The sequence below is a fragment of the Caretta caretta genome, chromosome 1, assembly GCF_965140235.1.
Source record: "Caretta caretta isolate rCarCar2 chromosome 1, rCarCar1.hap1, whole genome shotgun sequence".
NCBI classification, from domain to species: domain Eukaryota; kingdom Metazoa; phylum Chordata; order Testudines; family Cheloniidae; genus Caretta; species Caretta caretta.
In genome coordinates this window covers 217,472,807-217,489,982 of record NC_134206.1, presented here as the reverse complement: position 1 = coordinate 217,489,982, position 17,176 = coordinate 217,472,807, and the positions used below count along the sequence as shown (strand labels likewise).

The 17,176-nt window shown below is 48.5% G+C and overlaps 1 protein-coding gene across 1 annotated transcript in view; it reads right to left on the bottom strand.

The window, feature by feature from the left end:
• The window catches only part of LOC125623290 (antigen WC1.1), a 60,318-nt gene extending 43,399 nt beyond the window's left edge, over positions 1 to 16,919 (bottom strand). Inside the window, exons 1-2 of the mRNA XM_075120332.1 lie at positions 16,794 to 16,919; positions 4,166 to 4,480 (exon numbers count right to left, since the gene is read on the bottom strand). Coding sequence (XP_074976433.1) covers positions 4,166 to 4,480; positions 16,794 to 16,857 — 379 coding nt within the window. The 5' untranslated portion in view covers positions 16,858 to 16,919. The remainder of the gene's footprint in view (positions 1 to 4,165; positions 4,481 to 16,793) is intronic.
• Between the last annotated feature and the right edge of the window lie 257 nt (positions 16,920 to 17,176).

The following is a 17,176-nucleotide window of genomic DNA, read 5'->3' as shown; positions in this document are numbered from 1 at the left end:
ATAACACCCGATATTTGGATTGGAATAGGGAATCAGTGGATGTTATGTCCCTTAGAACCCCTGCAGTTTCAGTGTGTAAGGAAATTGAAGCCAGGGAAGTTGTCACAGTATTTAACAAAGTTTGTTGGGAAGGTATGGGACAAGGAACTACCCTGAAAGGAAAGTTAATTTTCCAAGCTAATGATAGCTGTATATATGTTAAGGCTGCCACTTTGCAAGACTTATATTTTAATCTCACTATGGCTGCAGGAAATCACATTATTTCTTGGCCTGCAGACAAAACCCTACAATTGGACCTTGAGTATCAGATTTCTTTTAATTGGACCACTTTGATGCCCGACCGGTTTCAAAATTTACGCTCACTCCTACCAGAGGTTCGGAAAATTTCTGACTTACAGGGTCAAATCCATGTGCTTCAGAATATATATCAAATTGAAAAACATGCTTTTCATACAGCCTATAGAGTGTCTACTTTGTGTACTAATTATGATGTAATGTGCTATGTAACTAAGGCAATGAAACAACCCCAGCATATTATTACAATGGGGACATTAATGCTTGTATTGCTTTTGTTTAGTCTAGGAATATGTTATTGTTGTTGTAAGGGATGTACTAACAAAAATGCCTTTCATGTTCATACTAATCATGCATTATCATTATATCCAGTTAAGACTTATAGGGCTGATTCTGATCCTCCTGAGCTAGAAACAGAAATACAAGGCTTCATGCAATTGGAGGTTTAAGAATGTTAGTTGTGCTAAAGGAAGCACAAAAGTGTTGAGTGTGGAAGCAGGGAAATAAAGAGAGGGTTTAAGTGCAGTCATTTAAGTGTCAGAGACAGAGCAACAGTTGAGCTAAGTCTTAGCCTAATATCGCGAGACCTGTAGAAGCAGGGCTCACGTCAGAAGCGAGTGGGAAGCAGCAGAATAGTCAGTGTGACCTAGCCTTGAGATAACAATGTTTTGAGAAGAGAAAGTGAGAAAATACTGGAATAGATAGTAAATAGCCTAAATAAAATGTAGATATTTTTAATTTATGCACGTCACAAAGAGGTATAAATGCTTGTTTGATTTTGCTTGTACTTTGAAGAAACTGAGGCAGAGATGCTCTCTGCCAGCTGTATTCTTCCCTTGCAATTGCTCAAAAAAAGCTGTCTCTGAGTTTGTTGCTTCCAACCTGAGAGTGGAGTTCGTTTTCTTCCACACAAGAAAACTCATATGGACATCACAAGCTGGAAGGAGCAAGCAACCAACCGATCTCAATGATGCAACATCCTCCAGCAGGCAGTGGCCGGCTTCAAGATGAAGTGCCTTGCCCTCGAAGTTGAAAAGACAAAGGGAAGGAAGGAAAAAGAAAGAACTTTCTCCCGGCAGGCAGCTGACCCGTCAGGCAACGTCTATACCTACTGTGGGCAGATCTATGGTTCCAGAATCGGACTCCTGAGTTGTCTCAGGACCCATATGTAAATCTGTGGTAGAGATCATCCTCGAGTGGAGGGATTGCCGAAGATGGCGATGCTGCTGCTGCAGCCAATGAGCCTGTGGGCCTACAGACAACAGCCTCTTTCACTGTGCATCCCTGATTCATTCCCTGGGCACCGTCCAGCCAGTGCAATGACTGAGGCAGGGACCTTGGCGGAGGAAAATGTTTTGGCAAAGTTTGGTATTAATCCAACCAGAAATGAGAAATGAAAGCTGGACGAGAGAGGGTTGAGAGAGACAAGGTGTGTGAGGTAATATCTTTTATTGGACCCACTCCTGTTGGTGAAAGAGACAAGCTTCTGAGCTTACGCACAGCTCTTCTCTGTCAGATCAAACGTTTGTCTCTTTCCAACAGAAACGGGTCCAATAAAAGATATTACCTCACCCACCTTGTCTCTCTAATATCCTGGGACTAACACGGCTACAACAACACTGCATATAAGAAGATGACTGCCACCTTTTGGAAAGTTTTTGAGTATTCAGTCAGGAGAGCAGCTCTGAAAAATTGCTTGGTGCAGAAACATCTCAGCTGTCGTATGTGTTTGTTCTCAGTGATATCTAGTGCACAGGGCAGTTTGTAGAGGGCTGACTGGTTATTTCTGGAATAATCCTTAATCGGCCCAATCCTGAGTCCTTTATTCTGTTTCTACTCAGTCTGGACAAAGCAAACTCACATTACAGTCAGGAGCTGACTGCCTGAGGAAGTAACCCTGGGTTTGGCCTATGAGCTGGCCCTGCACCTATACCCAGGGAAGATGGGGATTAGTGACAAGAATGGACATAACTATAAGGACCATGGAAAGACTCACCCTCCTCTCCAACCTTCAGCACAGGCATGTGAAACTACCCTGCCAGCACGGAAAGGGTTAAAGGGAGCCTTTGGGCCCAGCTAGCCCCATCCCGCTGTACCTGCAGCCAATGCCAGGCCTGGGCGGAGAAAAGGAGAGAGCTTGGCTCAGTTGAGGGCTGACTGGCGAAGAAGCAGGAGCTATCCGCCTCCCTACCTGAGGGGAAGGGTCACTAGTCTGCCAGCCGGGGTAGCCACCAGGGAGTAATCACTGTCTCCCTAGCCAAGGGGGACTGTGGAGGAGACCTAGGAGCCTCCAGCAACTGGGGTAACTGGGTTCCTGAAGCCCAGAGACATTGTGGGGTTCAGTCTCACCAAACTTGCGGCTGCCCCACCCCATCTGAAGGAGCCTGGGACCGCAGCACAATGCCACCCAAGATCCACGAGAGGGAGCTCTGGGATGCAAGCCACCCAGCGAACGGGACTAGAGGGGCCATGCCCCAAACAAAAGGGACGGTGGTAGGAAGTAGCCCAGGGCAGGAGATTTAGACTGCCTGCTCGGAGGCCTGCCGTATTCAGGGGTAGATGAAATCAAGACCCTAGGCTGGGACCTGGTGGAGAGGGAGGGCCTGGGTTTCCCTACCCCACTGCCTAAAAGACTGAGGCAACTCAACCTGGAAAAGAAGAGGCTCGAGGTCAGGCGCACCAGCCACTAGGCAGCCCAGCCCTTCAAGCGCCCTGTTATAAACCTGAACTTTATTCCCACTGCAAACCTGCAGCTCCAGCTGAGATGCAGGTGCAGTTTTACAGAAAGGTCTTTTGCTTTGATACCCCTTGGTTCTTGTGCAGCTCCCTCCTCCTGGTGAGGTTCAGAGGAGAGGGACTCCCTGCTGTTCATTTGCTCGGTGGGCAGCACAAGGCACTGAAGTTATTATTACTGGGTTAGGGAATTTACACTGGTGAAGGTCAATCTGTTTTCTGCAGAGTTTCAAAGTCCTGGCAATGCGTTTCTGTAAATCATAGAATCATAGAATCATAGAATATAAGGGTTGGAAGGGACCCCAGAAGGTCATCTAGTCCAACCCCCTGCTCTAAGCAGGACCAATTCCCAGTTAAATCATCAAAGTTCCCACTGACCCCAGCTTTTTTTATTTTTAAAAAATACTAAGAAATTTCATACAACCCGTCCCACAATGTGAGGAGCGTATCGATGTTTGTCACTGAAACACTCAAAATCCAAGAAAGGGCTGAGATTAAACACTGCCCTTAGCTCCGGAAAATATTCTACTCTTGGCTGAGCTCCCTATGCTACACTAGATCTACAGGGTATCAGAGATTGTGAAATTTTCTATTACTGGTTGGTCCAAAATGTGAGAAGTAACAGAGCGGACGGGTGAGTGCTCTCTACTAAATCTAATTCTGGCCAAGCTGGGAGAATCTGCCCATTCCTTGGTCACCCTATGAGAGTGGTAAAGGGGCTACATAAATGCCCCAGTCTCTGTACCTCTGGGGTTGGGTGTCTGGGTCTGGATTTTAGCATGAGTGTAACATTTTCAAAAGTGCCTCAGTGACTTAGGAGCCTACGTGACATTTTCCTTTTCCATTTTCTCTCCTATCTGCATTTTTAGACCCATTCAGAGGGAAAGGGAAAGGAACAAAGTGGCACTGAAACAACTGGAGATGAGAAAATGAAAATGCTTCACAGTCACACAGGGGGCTTCTCAGTGTCCAGTGACATGAACAGTAATAACTACAGTTCAGTAATAACAATAATTACAGGACTTGCTCTGTTTTTTGTTCATTTCTCATTAGGGTCACGGGCACACAACACCCTATGTGTTCAAGCCCTTTTGTTTTAGGGGATTTGCCTTTCAGGACTGAGTTGACTGATTCTTACCTGAACAGGTCACTCCAGCATCCCAGTCATGATCACAGTCATGCACGCCCCATCCCGCGTTCCTGCAGTGCGAAAGAGCAGACTCGGTACCATCACAGGCAACGTCATCCAGCCAAATTGGTCCAGATCCTGCTCCAAAATGAGCCTGGTCATGGGCACTGACAGCAGCTCCACATCCCAGCTGCTTACAAACAACCCCAGCATCTTCCATGTCCCAGTCATCCTCACACACCGTCCCCCACTGATCCTGGTGTTTAACCTCCACTCTCCCAGCACAGGGGCTGCCTCCGTCCACCAGCCTCAGCTCCTCAGCACCTTCAAAGAGAGACACAGAGCAGGGTCAGAAGAAGCAGGGAGCCCCCACCCCAGCGTTATCACAGCAGAGTCCGCACCCGGCAGGAGGGGATCTGTGCCTAGAGCCAGGAGAATGGGACATGCCCAAAGTTTCATCATGGCTCCACCTGATCCCATCTCAGGGCCTCACACTCAGGGCTGTCAGTGCTGCAGCTCTCGCAATTTTATCCCCACTCTGGCGATTTGGGGTGTTTTTACCTGTCCCATGAAAACACGATGAAAGGTCCCAACTCACTGAGTTTCCCTTATTCCAAATGGCGCCATCTCCTGTCACTGTCACTGGGGCTGAAGCCAGCAAGATGACACTGTGATGGGTTGGATCACAGAACCCCCCTGGGAGCTGCCACCTGATGTGCCCAGACTACTTCTGCCCATGCTTTCCCTGCCAGTTTGGGACTTCAGCACCCTGTCTTGCTGAGCCAGACACGCCAGTCTGCTCCAACACAGACCCAGGGTCTGAACCACGTGCCCCAAATTGCAAGCTGAACTGAGAGTAGCTTACAGAAGTGTGCCTGTCCTTGACACTCAGATGCCCAACTCCCAATGGGGTCCAAATCCCAAATAAATCTGTTTTACCCTGTATAAAGCTTATATAGGGTAAACTCATAAATTGGTCACTCTCTATAACACTGATAGAGAGATATGCACAGCTGTTTGCCCCCCCCCCAAGTATTAATACATACTCTGGGTTAATTAATAATTAAAAAGTGATTTTATTAAATACAGAAAGTAGGATTTAAGTGGTTCCAAGAAGTAACAGACAGAACAAAGTGAATTACCAAGGAAAATAAAATAAAACACACAAATCTAAGCCTACTACCATAATAAAACTGAATACAGATAAAAACCTCACCAGTTCCGGTAAGCTCTCTTTTACAAACTAGTCTCCTTCTAGTCTGGGTCCATCAATCACTCACACCCCCTGTAGTTACTGTCTTTTGTTCCAGTTTCTTTCAGGTATCTTTGGGGGTGGAGAGGCTCTCTCTTTAGCCAGCTGAAGACAAAATGGAGTTTTGGAGTCACCTGGGCAAGTCACATGTCCCTGCATGACTGAGTTCCTTACCAGCCAAGCCACATTCCTAGGAAAGCCCAGATGTGGATTGGCGTTTCCAAGTTCATTGTTGGCTTAAGGGCTTCTTGACTGGGCACTTACTGAGAATAGCCTTTTCTTAGGAAGCTGACCAACTGCTTCACTAAAACCTACTCAGAATCAAACAAGTACACAGCCAATATTCATAACTTCGAATACAAAAATGATACATGCATACAAATAGGATTAACAGTGTTGGAGACCCCAGGGCATGGCCACTATTTAAGTCAAGGGGATGGAAGGCCATAAGGGTCGAGGAGGTCTCCCTGCTGAAGGCCTAAGGGCTTCTTCTTAACCCCCCTTAATAGAATTCAGACCTGGCTGGTTTGAGTAAGCTCTTTTGCTCTTAAAACAATGTTGCAGCCGCAGATAATGCCTTATAGTGTAAGGTTTGCTGACGCCAAGTTAAAGATAATAGGAGATAGTTACAAGGCCAGACAGAATGTGCTGGTTGTTTAAGTTGCTAGGAATGCTTGTTAGAGGTTGCAGGAAATAAACATTGTTGTAACCCATATAAGGAAGGCAGAGTATTTGTGCAAAGTTTTAATTGGCTGATGTGTAGTGCAGCAGCATTAAGGAATATAAAAGTGTGTGTAATGACCAGCTCTGGTGTGCAGGATTTGAGATTCTATTTTCCCTGTACCTTGTTTGCAGCTGCAAATAAACTTTTCTGCTTCTCCACCCCATTGTGATTATTGAGTGAAACACACTGGGTAACGAACCCCTGCTGTTGTTCTGCCTTTCGGCATTGGGTGCCGGCAACAGCTTTTGGCGTCCCAACATGGAGCGATGAGGCTGCTATTTAGCCTTGCCCAGATCCCTTCTGGAGGTCGAGAATTGCAGCGACAACTGACGCCCAGCGCGCACCGGTGAGTTCATCGGGGGCCTCGGAGGAAACGCAGTTTGATCGACCCCGGAGGGCACGACAGTGCAACGCACTCACATAGTGGAGAAGCAGCTGCGGGCGACGGTGGGGCACCGGTCCCTTGGATAAGGTAGGAACCTTTTGAAATCCGGATTGTATGCTCTGTTGGAACCTGGGGATGCCCAGAGTTACCCTGTAGGTATGGGACAGGAACAGAGCAAGGGAGGTAGGGTACGGTGCATGCCCCTAGAGTGTATTTTAGTAAATTGGAAGGTATTTGGATCAGATCCAATGACTAAGGGTAAATTGAAGTGATTTTGTACGGTTGACTGGCCTCAGTACCAATTAGAGAACCAGGAACAGTGGCCTCCCGGAGGATCACTAAATCATAATACAATCGTCCAGTTACTCCTGTTCTGTCAGCGAACGGGGAAGTGGAATGATCATTCGTATGCTTACTTGTTTATGACCTTGTGGTCTCGTACTGATATTTTACAATGCTGTAATTTAACCCTGATTGGCCTGGTAGCAATTAAGGTCAGTCCCCGGACCCCCGCCCCAAATGTAATGGCAGATCCGGTGTCTCCTTCAGCCCCTACACCCACACAGAGTGAGGCTCAGAGTAAGATTCCTAGTGAAGCTCATAGTGAGGTTTGAGCTCCATCTGCTGGAATATACCCGTTACTTACCGAGACTAAAGTCGCCTGTAATGCAATAGAAAGAACAAGCTGTTCTTACTATGCAGGTCTATACTCATGCAATTTTAATCCTATGGACCTGGCTGCTTTCAAAGCACAGGCTGGAGAATTTTCTATCAACCCAAGCAAGTTTGTATTGGTTTTTGAGGGATGTCTTAGTAGCTACAAGCCAGACTGGGATGATTGTAATATCCTTCTGCAAACATTATTGACTGAGGTTGAACAAGAACAGGTCATAGCTAAAGCAAGGGAGGAAGCAAAGAGGCGATATGACCAGGACCGTAACAATATCCCGATCCCAGATGATCAGGTTCCTATAAAGGATCCTAGGTGGGACCCAAATGACAATCAGGCTATGACCCACCTCACCTCCTATAAGGAACTACTACTGTATGGACTCTGTCATGCAGCTGTCAGATAGAATAATTGGACTAAACCATATGAGGTAGTGCAGGATCCAAAGGAAAGCCCTGGAGCCTTTTTACAGTGTATTCGAGACACGATCCGACAGTATACCAATGCAGATCCTAATGATCCACAAACTGAGGCAATTACTAAAGGAGTATTTACTGATGGTAGCAGCATGGTGATAAATGGGGAAAGAAGGGCGGGTTATGCTATTGTGACCCTCAATGACACCGTGGAAGCTGAAAGTTTGCCCGCTGGGACCTCTGCCCAGCTTGCCGAACTAGTAGCCCTGACCCGTGCACTTGACTGTCAAAAGGAAAGCGGGTCAACATTTTTACTGATTCAAAGTATGTTTTTGGTGTGCTGCATGCTCATGCTGGCCTGTGGAAGCAGAGGGGAATGCTGACAGCCCAAGGCTCTCCAGTCAAGTACGGGCCCCAAATTCTCCGGCTTCTAGAGGCAGTGCAACTCCCCTTGGAAGTGGCAGTGGTACACTGTAAGGCCCATCAGAGGGAGGATCAAGATGTGACCAGGGGTAATGCCAGGGCAGATAGAGAGGCAAAGCATGCCGCCACCCTGATGTCCCCTCAGACTGAGAACACCTATATGCATGCCCTTATCCCATCAGTGGGGGAGCTCCCGACCCCTCAGTATTCTGGGGAGGAGAAACAGCTGGCTGACAAACTTGGTCTCCAGGAAAAGGAGGGATGGCTTCATTCCCTGGAAGGGAAAGTCCTCTTACCAAAGGGCCTAATGCTGCCAGTATTACATAAACTACATCAAACCACTCATGCTGGCAGGGAGGCACTTATCCAACTAATGGGAAAGTACTTCATAACCTCCAGACTCCGACCCCTGGCTGCCCAGGTACAAGCGGACTGCTTAGTTTGTTAAAAGAATAACCCCCGACCAGGACACCCGGTACCACCAGCGGCCCTGGAACCCACTCCAGGCCCCAGAAGGGTGTGGCAAATAGACTTTACTGAGTTTCCCCGGACCCAAGGGTTCAAGTATCGTCTTGTCATAGTGGATAGATTCAGTGGATGGCCAGAAGCCTTTCCATGTCGCAACTGCACTGCCAGGACAGTGGCTCTCAAGTTTGTTAAGGAGATTATTCCTCACTTTGGACTTCCCCAGTGGATGGAATCTGACAACGGAACATACTTCACGTCAAAAATCGTCCAAAGCATCTCAGACGCCTTACAGATTCCCTGGAAACTCCATACACCCTGGAGACCGCAAGCCAGTGGGGTAGTGGAGCGGACCAATGAGACCCTTAAGTGACATCTCTCGAAAATATGCCAGGAGGCCTCCCTACAGTGGCCTGATGCCCTGCCCCTAGTTCTGCTCCGCATCCGTGTTCTCCCAAAGGGTAGAATAGGGCTCAGTCCCTTTGAAATTATGTTTGGAAGGGCCTGGCCTATGAATGGTACACCGGTTGTGTCAGGGGGAGAGTGGGAATTGGGGAATGGGTTTCTGTCTCAGTATATGTGTTCCCTGTCTGCTGTTCTTTTGTCTCTTCACAGGTATACTAAGGATTCCCAGCCTCTACCCTTGGATTCGCCCATCCACTTCCTGCAGCCTGGTGATTCAGTGCTCGTACGTACCTGGAAAGACGAGCCCCTCCAAGAAAAGTGGAAGGGACCCTATACCGTCCTGCTGGTCTCCCACACGGCAGCAAAGGTCGAGGGACACAAGAATTGGATTCATTATACCCGGCTGAAAGCAGTGTCAGCCCCCCCCCGGCTGAAAGGTGGACCATGCATTCAGCCCCCTTCACTGAGGATCTTGGACTAAAATTACTATTTAAACAGCAGCCCGCCGGGAAGGCAGGAAAATAGATGGGAGGGTATATTTTATTCCCCCTCTTGGCCATGTGCCTAACTGGTACTGCTGTTTCAGGCATTGTACCTGTAAATACCTGGCTGGCACTGGCCCAGAGTGCAGTGAACGCAGCGTTGTTTTGTTTGCCACATACATTTTCAGTGGGTGCAATCATGGAGACTTGTTATATTGGTGTATGTGCAGTCCCAACCGTGGTTCAGCATTATTCCCTGTTAAAAACCATAAATAAAACATTTACTTATACTGATTTATATACCCTTCGATCTGCCCAGTATAAGTTAGATGCCTCCATGTTTTCTTATTACCTAGCCAATACAACCCTTGCCCCCTCTTGTATGAGGTTTGTAAATGCTACTCACATTGGGGTAATGAAGAACTAATGAAGAACTTAAATGTAATAACAGTGTGGAAATCTCCTTTGCCTACTGGCACATGAAATTGCCAGCAGGGTGGTTCCTTATATGTGGCAGACATGCGTATTCCTATGTCCTGGCCAATAGTTCAGGGGGTTCCCTGCTCTCTTGGTCGCGTGGCTCCATTGATTTTTCCATACTCTCCGCAGTTATCTGCCCGTCATAAAAGGGATGCTATTCCCCTTGATTCCACCTGTAGGTCAGAGTTAACCTTATTCTCAGAGAGTGAGGCAGCAGTTCTGGCCTTTTCCTTAGTTGGTATCCCTGGGCTTGTGGTGCATAATTATCACGCAGTAGAGCACCTTGCCTGCACGGTGGCAAAGGCCATTAACTTAACCTCAACCGTCCTGGCCCAACTCTCACATGAGTTAGGGGAAGTACGTCAGGGTATGCTACAGAACAGGCTGGCTGTGAACTATTTGCTTCTACGCCATGGTCACCTATGCCAGGAGTTTGCAGGCATGTGTTGCTTTAATATAACAGATGCAGGGCCATCCGTAGAAGCTGATTTATAATGCCTAAAGCAGCTGGTTAAGGGCATTCATCAGCAAACTGGGGATGATTGGCTAGGCTCTCTATTTTCTGGTTGGGGCCTTTCCCCATGGCTAAGTGGGTTGTTTAGCCTATTATTTAAGTTTTTTTTCCCTGTATTAATCATGTTATGTTTACTGTGTTGTATGTGGTCCTGTGTAAAAATGCTTATTTTGCATAGTTTTAAAAAAATTAATTTTATGCATAGCCCGCTAGTAAGTAAATAAAGATGAGAAGACTCAAGCAATAAAAATGAGTATTCTCAAAGGAGGGAATTGTTGGAGACCCCAGGGCATGGCCACTAGTTAAGTCGAGGGGATGGAAGGCCATAAGGGTCGAGGAGGTCTCCCTGCTGAAGGCCTAAGGGCTTCTTCTTAACCCCCCTTAATAGAATTCAGACCTTGTTGGTCTGAGTAAGCTCTTTTGCTCTTAAAACAATGTTGCAGCCGCAGATAATGCCTCATAGTGTAAGGTTTGCTGACGCCAAATTAAAGATAATAGGAGATAGTTACAAGGCCAGACAGAATGTGCTGGTTGTTCAAGTTGCTAGGAATGCTTGTTAGAGGTTGCAGGAAATAAACATTGTTGTAACCCATATAAGAAAGGCAGAGTATTTGTGCAAAGTTTTAATTGGCTGATGTGTAGTGCAGCAGCATTAAGGAATATAAAAGTGTGTGTAATGACCAGCTCTGGTGTGCAGGATTTGAGATTCTATTTTCCCTGTACCTTGTTTGCAGCTGCAAATAAACTTTTCTGCTTCTCCACCCCGTTGTGATTATTGAGTGAAACACACTGGGTAACGAACCCCTGCTGTTGTTTTGCCTTTCGGCATTGGGTGCCGGCAACAATAGATTCAGCAGATTATAACCTTTACAGAGATATGTTACATGGCATATGTAGCATAAAACACATTCTAGTGATGTCATATATACATTCATAAGTATATTTCCATAAAGCCTTATGGGGGGCACTGTCACAGCCACCATCTTCCTACAGTCTGTCGGCATGTGTGAGTGAGGCCATCCTGAGTAAAGCTGGCTGCCACTTCCCACTAAAGCCCATGGGGAACACAGCTGTCTCTGTATGGATAAGGAGGCTGGAGAGGACCCAGGGACTGTGATGGGCAGCAGAGATCCTGTGGAAGGAGGATGGGGAGACTGAGGAGAGCAGGGCACTGGGGGGACAGGAGGCAGATTCAAGGATTGCAAAAGAATGGGGTAAAGATGATGAGTCAGCCGGAGAGAAGGGTGGGGAGGGGGTTCTGGAGCAAGGGGAGGAAAGAGGGTAGGGAAGGGAGAGTGTATGGAGCAGGGGGCAGGAGGGACAGAGGGGAGGAGGGTCTGGAAAGGGGGGTAGGAAGGGGCAGGAGCGAGGAGGTGGGTCTGGAGTGGGGGGCAGGAAGGAGGTTGGAAAGTAGGGGCAGGAGGAAGAAGTGGGGAGGGAAGGGGTATCTGCATTGGGAGTTAACAGGGAGGCAGGAAAGAGAGTCAGAAGAGAGGGGAGGGGACAGGGATCTGAAATTGGGGCTGGTGGGAGGACTGGAGATAGAGCACAGGGTGGTCTGGAGTGGGGAGCAGGGAGCATGGGGCTGGAGGGGGTTATTAAGCAAGGGGCAGGAGGGAGGGAATGAGAAGGGAATCTGCTGGAGTGGGGGACTGGAGTGAGAAGTGAGGAATCAGGGGCAGGAGAGAGAGAGGGGAAGGGGGAGAGAGCAGAGAGGGGGCAAAAGGAGGCATTGGGGAGAAGAGGGAGTCTTATAAGGGGGGAAGGAGGAGGGAGGGGTGGGGAAGGGTGAACTTGTGGAGGGAGGGGGTCTGAAGCAGGGCAGCAAGAGGGTGAGAAGGGGGGGTGGAGCAGAGGATGGGATTGAGGGGAGGTAGCCTGGAGCAGGGGTACATGAGGGAGGATTGGGGAGGATGGAGGAGTGGGGATGGAGTGGGGGGTCTGGTGCCAGTGGACAGGAGGTAGGGGAGGGGTTCTGGAGCAGGGGGACAGGAGGCAGTATTGGGGAGGGGAATGGAGTCTGGAATAGGCAGGGGACGGGGTGAGAAGTGGGAGGGGGCAGGAGCAAAGGAGACATGGGCAGGAGAGGGTAGGGGTCTCTAGAATGGGAGCAGTGCTTCCCAGTCTCAGGTGGAGAAGTTGCAGGGGGTGAGATGGAGGAAGTCAGGGAAGTGTTGCTGTTTGCAAAAGGCTAAACCAAACCCGTTGTGTTACGGTGACATAATTTCTGTGAATGGTTAATGTCAGATCAGACTGAAGGTCTCCAATATCTCTATCTGTTACTCACCCCTGAACAGTAACAGAAGTTCTGTGTGCGAGTGTGAACCATGCTGCATGAATTAGCTCAGTGGCTGTCAAGCTATTTCCCAGCCAGCCCTTCTTCTGTCAGAGGAACTGAACCAGGAGGGTAGAGCGAAGGCAGTGCTGGGCAATGGATGGCAGTTCCCATCTCAGGGAGGGTAAGCACAGTCTCCAGCTGAGCAGCCAGGGGGAGTCGTGCCATTTGGGTGCATTAAACGGTGACTTTTCAGCCTGCAGTTCTCACCCCCATGCTGGCAGAGGAATAGAGGGGGGTTCTACAGTCCAAAGACAGACTGCGTATCATGACTGGATGTTTTTTATAACCTTGTAATTTTTGTTCTGTGGCGCTTGGCATTACAGCCTTGTGCTCCCCACAGGAGTTTCCTCTCCCCACCTGCCCCACACATTTCTCTCTTCCACTGGTCTCTTCCCACCCACCTCCCCTGGGCTCTTCCCCCTCCTCTTCTCCCCTTTCTACCTGGCCTCTCTGCCCTACATGTACAGGCTGCTCCTTCCCCAGATGAAGAACAGACTCTGCTCCCACTCCCTGACATTGGCTTTTCTTCCAGTAGCTCTGAGTTCCACCCCCTGCCCCCAATTGTCTCTACGGCTGGTTGCATTTCTGGAGGTTGTGAAGAGGCAAAGCCGGCGGCTGAGAGGTAGGCAGTTAACAGGGAATGTGAGGAGGGGCCACTGCCTGCTACACAGTCCTGGGATATTGGCTGGGAGAACTGGTCCTCAGGACAGGGTGTGAAGAGCCAGGACTATCCCTGAGACTGGGAGCAAGTATGGGCATCGTTACAATGCCCATGTGTTACGGCTACATGCAGAGTTCCACTGTGACCCCTGGAGCAGGCTGGCTGCAGCAGTAGATGGCTGAGCTGGGGATACTCCACAGAGCTCAGAGAACAGTGCAGTTCACACAAGTACATGGCCAGACAATCCTGCTCCGTTAATGCCAAGCAAATACAAAACGCTCACTTTGCTGCAATCCACAGGGGCGTTTCTTCAGGTACGGCTCACTTCAGTGCAGTCCCACAGGCAACCCTTGGGGCCTGGTCTGCACTGAGAAAAAAGGGACTTTTTTTTTCAATGGAGTTAACTCCGTGATGTTCACTCGTGGCAGGACCCAAGGCTGTAACACTGCTCTAGCTAAGTGCACACACAGTTCTGTTTCCCTGCGCCCAGTAGAAACTAAGAACAGCCGGCAGTTTCCTTGCTTAGAAATCCCCCAGCCTGCCCCTCCAGCAAGCTCCAACAGACTTTGTTTCCTTTCTGATTCCAAGATCCTGGTCACAACTCCATCTACCGGCTTCTCCCTCCAACAGACACAGTCTGAGACCAGTATCCTAGCCCCTGCATTGGCAACAGTGGAAACCCCTGGCTTAGCTCTGCCCTGCCCATGTGCCCAGTGCCTTTGGCAGTAGCCCCCACTGTCTGCAGCAGTTTTTACGACATAAAGGATCTTGATTGCTCCGTCTGTTGAGCCTAAAAGAGAGTTCTCGCCCTGCCATTGGCTTTCATTCATTGTCTTAAGATCAAAGATTCCCCGATGGTAGCCATCAGCACCTTTCTGGATAACAATCACATTTATATACTGCACCTATCATATACTGGCTACACTTCTGTGGCCCAACTTGGAATAATGACCCCACCCAGCACTCTGAACATTGGGGAAGTTCAGATCTGGGTCTGGGAGTGCAGCTTTGGCCCATCCCTGATATATTCTCATTTGCTTGCCTGGACCCCACTGAATTTTACAAATTTGTTTTCCCGCACAATGTAAAGAGGTCAATAATTGTGAAATGTGATCTTCTGGCAAAGATTGACCTGGCTTCTACTCAGAGCTCAGCGAGGAGAATTGGGACACTGAGGGAAATGGAAAAGCAGCTACATGGTGATATCCCCTATATTGTAAACTCCCCCACATCACTGTGTCTGTGTCATGTGAAGCAAACTCAAATTTCCAATAGAAATTAAAAAAATATCAAAGGGATGATGCACATTTCCTCATCAATCCAACAAAAATACATTGAGCTGAGCATGTGCTTGGCATCACTATATGACGTTATCCCACAAATAACTGGAGAGTATTTTATGCTCCCCATGTCACTGTATCTGCATCATGTGAAGCAGTCAAATTTCCCGTAGAAAATAAGAAATATCTAGGGGATGATGCACATTTGCTCATAAATGCAACAAAAATACACTGAGCTGAACATGTGCTTGGCATCACTATATGACACCATCCCACAATCGTGCAGCAATTCATCCCGCACGTGGTAATAATTGTCCGTCCCCTGCAATGTCAGTCTGATCAGCAGAAGTCACCACAGAATTCCATGCTTTCCGGTCATGTACCGCTGTGTCATGGGCTCTAATCCCCGCACATTATATTTGAACTTCTTGGGAATCTGAAATATAAACTCCAAGTCACCTGCTAGAGGGTTGGTTTTGTCAGGATTTTCTGGGTACCAGCCCCCTACTCACTGCACAGTGACTGAGCTGTCTGTGAAATATACATCAGGGCAGGTTTGTCTCTAAGACAATAATTGAGACTGACCTTGCTAATTATCAGGGTCAGGGTCAGTTTCTCAGGCTGGCGCAGCAGCACATCGGGTTCCCATGAACCAGCTACTGCTGAGCAGTTCACTGCCCTGCCAGACACATGGATCATTCTCGTGCTGCTAACACCAGCCCAGCAGGTTCCAATCACTGTATTATTTGAATCATATTTGGGACCCACATTAGATTTTAATCCTATTTTTAATCAGTTTTGGAATCTTTGGGCCAGATTCACTCCCTAAGATGCACCAGCACATGCTAATGTACCCCATGGTCTGGGTAACCCATGCTGCTAAGTCTTCCTGGAGCTGGGACACTGGGTAGCAAGGAGCCTGCAGTCCCCTCTGTGCTGGAGGAATGAGAGCAGCCCTGAAACTGGGCAGGGGCGGCCTTGAGGGAATGAAACCAATGTGGCCATGAGAGGCACTAATACAGCACCTCTGCCGTGCAGCTTGTGCTAGTCGGGCTTCTCTAGGCTCCAACTAGGATTTAAAGCATCTCTGCTCCAGCAGAAACCCTGGGGGAGGGAGGCAGGGCTCCTGCAGGATAAAACTTCCTGCTGGCAGAGCTTCCAGTACCCTCATGCGCACAAGGCATTGCACACTGCACCCTAACCCACATCCCCTCAGTGGGAGGAATCAGCTCTGGGCATATTTGGGTCAAATCCTCCTCACTTCAAAATTGCAAAACTTCTACTGGCTTCAGTGAGTGAATGGGGCAGTGAGGAGCCAGGACTCGACCCTTGCAACTGTTGGAGTTGAACCAATCAGACATTTATTTATTGGGATTTAAAATACAAAATTGAGGCCTAGTCAAGCACCCAGCAGCCAGCATCCAGACAGCATTGATAACCCACTCAAATCCCAGCAGCATTAAGTGACCATTTCAACAGGAACTCAGCCAGCCAGACACCTACAGAAACTCCTTCCCACCCCCTTCTCATTATGTGACGCATGGCCTGGGACCTCCCCAAATGCCCCATCAAAAAGCTGTGTTTTCCAGTGCGCCCAGAAGGTCACCAGATTCAAGCTATTTTTGTTCAAAGAGATAAGCACATTTCAGAGTCCTGGAGCCCTCACAGAGAGCACCCTGCCAGCCACCCCTCTCCTTTAGAAAAGGGGAAAACAGCTTGGTCACCCTGCTGACCACAGCTGTGGCTGTATGGGAGTGGGAGAGAGGTGATTCCTTAGGGAGGCCCAACCCAAACCATAACCAAAACCGTAACACCTTAACCTCCACCCCGAGATGGGCAGCTAGTGCAGATCCTGCAGCACGGCTGTAACATGCTCCCAGCCAGATGCCCTGCTCAGTGAGTCACAGCTATTTGAACCAGCTTCATTCTCTGAATGGTTTTAAGGTGCAGCCCCACACAGAGGTCATTACATTAGTCCAATCTCAAGGTAAAAAAAGCCTCGGTAACAGTAGCAAGGTCCAGTCCCAAAAGGAAAAGTCACAACCTCTGAGCCAAATGCAGATGGTAAAAAGCTGACTCTAAAAGTTACCACCCTCGTTCCAGTTAACCCAGCTCCCCTGGTGAAACACTGAGGAGACTTACCTGCTATGTCCTGAACTGTGAGGAGAAGAAGCCACAACACCGGAGTGGAGAGATGTCCCTTCATTGCCAGCCTGACTTGCTGTCCCCTCACTCACTTCACTGGCTGCACCGAAACACCTGCCAGGACTCCTCTGTGACTGACAAGTGACAACAAAGCAGTGGAAGGGAAATATATAGATTCAGAAGCTGGCATCAGCTGCGGGAAGGAACCAATAGCAAACTCATCTGCCTTTTTAGTTATTATCAGTGGTTTTATCTGTGACTTTATGCAGCTAAAACATCCAATAAAACTTGAAAGCAACAAACATCACCATATATGAGTGATGAGCCCCCTCCTGACGTCAGGTTTACCACAGCCTCAGATCATCGGGTAACCCCCAATC